Below are 1,898 nucleotides of genomic sequence, written 5' to 3'. Positions count from 1 at the left end.
ACTGTGGCAGCTATAAGCCCCGTCTTCACTCGTCCAGAGAGACAGGGCCCATAAACATGTCAGCTGATAGAGAGGCCAAAGCAGACATTAAGACACACTTTGAATCCCAGCCTGCAGCATCTGCGAGCGAGAGATGGAAATAGAAAACATATAGAGCGGCAGACTGTAGGTGTCATGCGCAGAAGATGGGAAAGGTGGGGAGGCATTATGTTGACTGTCTAGCGCATCTGACGTGCCCGACTGCGAACAAAGAGGACAAGCGACGTCAAAAATGATAACGAGAGTCGGGACGATCACCTTTCCGTGCCCTCTTCGCTGCAGTGGAGTGGGCCGCTACATAACAGCACCGTAAAAGCAGCAGACTAAACACTCCTATCTACTACAAAACTGCGGTTATTTTGCAAGTACAGGAAGTTAGAGTTCACATTCGCACCTTTCCTTTGGGTTTTTCCTGAGCAAATTGTTTAATTAAATTGTGTCTGGCCAAACACATCAAAATACAGGACTGTGTGTTATGGCCTTTGCCATTGTGGTGGTTGTGTGAGTGAGTGAGTTAAATGACATGTTTTGAGGGACTGAGAGACATTTAAAGGCCGTTATTTTGAAACGCTCTATTTCAAACTAAGTGAGGGCACGTTTGTCGTGGGCCAATCAGAGCGCATGGCCAAGATCAAACGAAGACCCACTGGACCCCAAGCAAAACATCTGTGGCGACTCCTAAATGCAGGGAACTCCACGGAGCGTGTGTGCAAGCATTATTTACTCTGCAGCGCTGAGTCATGGGACTCAGACCCTCTTCTTTATGGCTGTGCTCTGCTACCTTGTCATTAGGCCTTTGAAGAAGCTCTACTGGTTTACGCCGTGTAAAGACAGTTCGGGGCTGACTGCCGCTCGAATAGATCATTTGTGTGTGCAAACTACAGGGCTCAAGACAAACAGAGATGAGACCAGATAAAAGAAGGAGAGATGCTCTGCTGTTTGACCTCATTCCTGTTCGCGTTGCTCTGCTTCTTCTCGATGTTCATGGCCAGCATTTGGCTGCGGAACGAAAGGCTCTTGGTTTTCTCGATCACCTGCTGATACGGTGATATGGCGTTGTTGCCCATTACCACATGACCCTGCCAAAGAAAAGAGGAGAGGAAAAGAGATTCAGAGCTAAACTTAGAGAACACCAATCCTCATGAACACACAGGAGCTAATTCTAGGTCATTCCAGTAGAATGTCATGTGATTTCTGAGATCAGAAGTCCTGTTACTTGGATTGGGTGTTATGACCAAGTTCCTGGGTCAGTTGCAAAAAAAAAAAAATTCCTTTCACACGAATATTAAATAATGACACTACTGTTCAAAAGTTTAGTTTTTTCAGCATTTACATTAATCAAAAGTGACAGTAAATACATTTATAACATTACAAAAGAAATACATAAAATTATCCTTTTGAACTTTCTATACTTCAAAGAAGATTAAAATATATGTGTATGTGTATATATATATATACACAGTATATCACAGAAGTGAGTTCACCCCTCACATTTTTGTAATTATTTTATTATATCTTTTCACGTGACAACACTGAAGAAATTACACTTTGCTACAATGTAAAGTAGTGAGTGTACAGCTTGTATGACAGTGTAAATTTGCGGTAAAATTGCGGAAATAATTGTTGCTCTACATAAAGATGGCGCAGGCTATAAGAAGATTGCCAAGACCCTGAAACTGAGCAGCAGCATGGTGGCCAAGACCATACAGCGGTTTAACAGGACAGGTTCCACTCAGAACAGGCCTCGCCATGGTTGACCAAAGAAGTTGAGTGCACGTGCTCAGCGTCATATCCAGAGGTTGTGTTTGGGAAATAGACGTATGAGTGCTGCCAGCATTGCTGCAGAGGTTGAAGGGGTG

At 43.7% G+C, this 1,898-nt stretch overlaps 1 protein-coding gene across 1 annotated transcript in view; it reads right to left on the bottom strand.

Moving 5' to 3' along the window:
- Nucleotides 1-911: 911 nt before the first annotated feature.
- The window catches only part of LOC107600648 (eukaryotic translation initiation factor 3 subunit E-A-like), a 59,336-nt gene continuing 58,349 nt past the window's right edge, over nucleotides 912-1,898 (bottom strand). The window contains exon 13 of the mRNA XM_016292594.1: nucleotides 912-1,118. Within this exon, the coding sequence (XP_016148080.1) occupies nucleotides 927-1,118 (192 nt within the window). The 3' untranslated portion in view covers nucleotides 912-926. The remainder of the gene's footprint in view (nucleotides 1,119-1,898) is intronic.

Source organism: Sinocyclocheilus grahami, unplaced genomic scaffold, assembly GCF_001515645.1.
Source record: "Sinocyclocheilus grahami isolate Dianchi unplaced genomic scaffold, SAMN03320097.WGS_v1.1 scaffold288.1, whole genome shotgun sequence".
Taxonomy (NCBI): Eukaryota; Metazoa; Chordata; class Actinopteri; order Cypriniformes; family Cyprinidae; genus Sinocyclocheilus; species Sinocyclocheilus grahami.
Note: the sequence above shows the minus strand (reverse complement) of the source record. Positions and strands in the feature narration are given on the sequence as shown.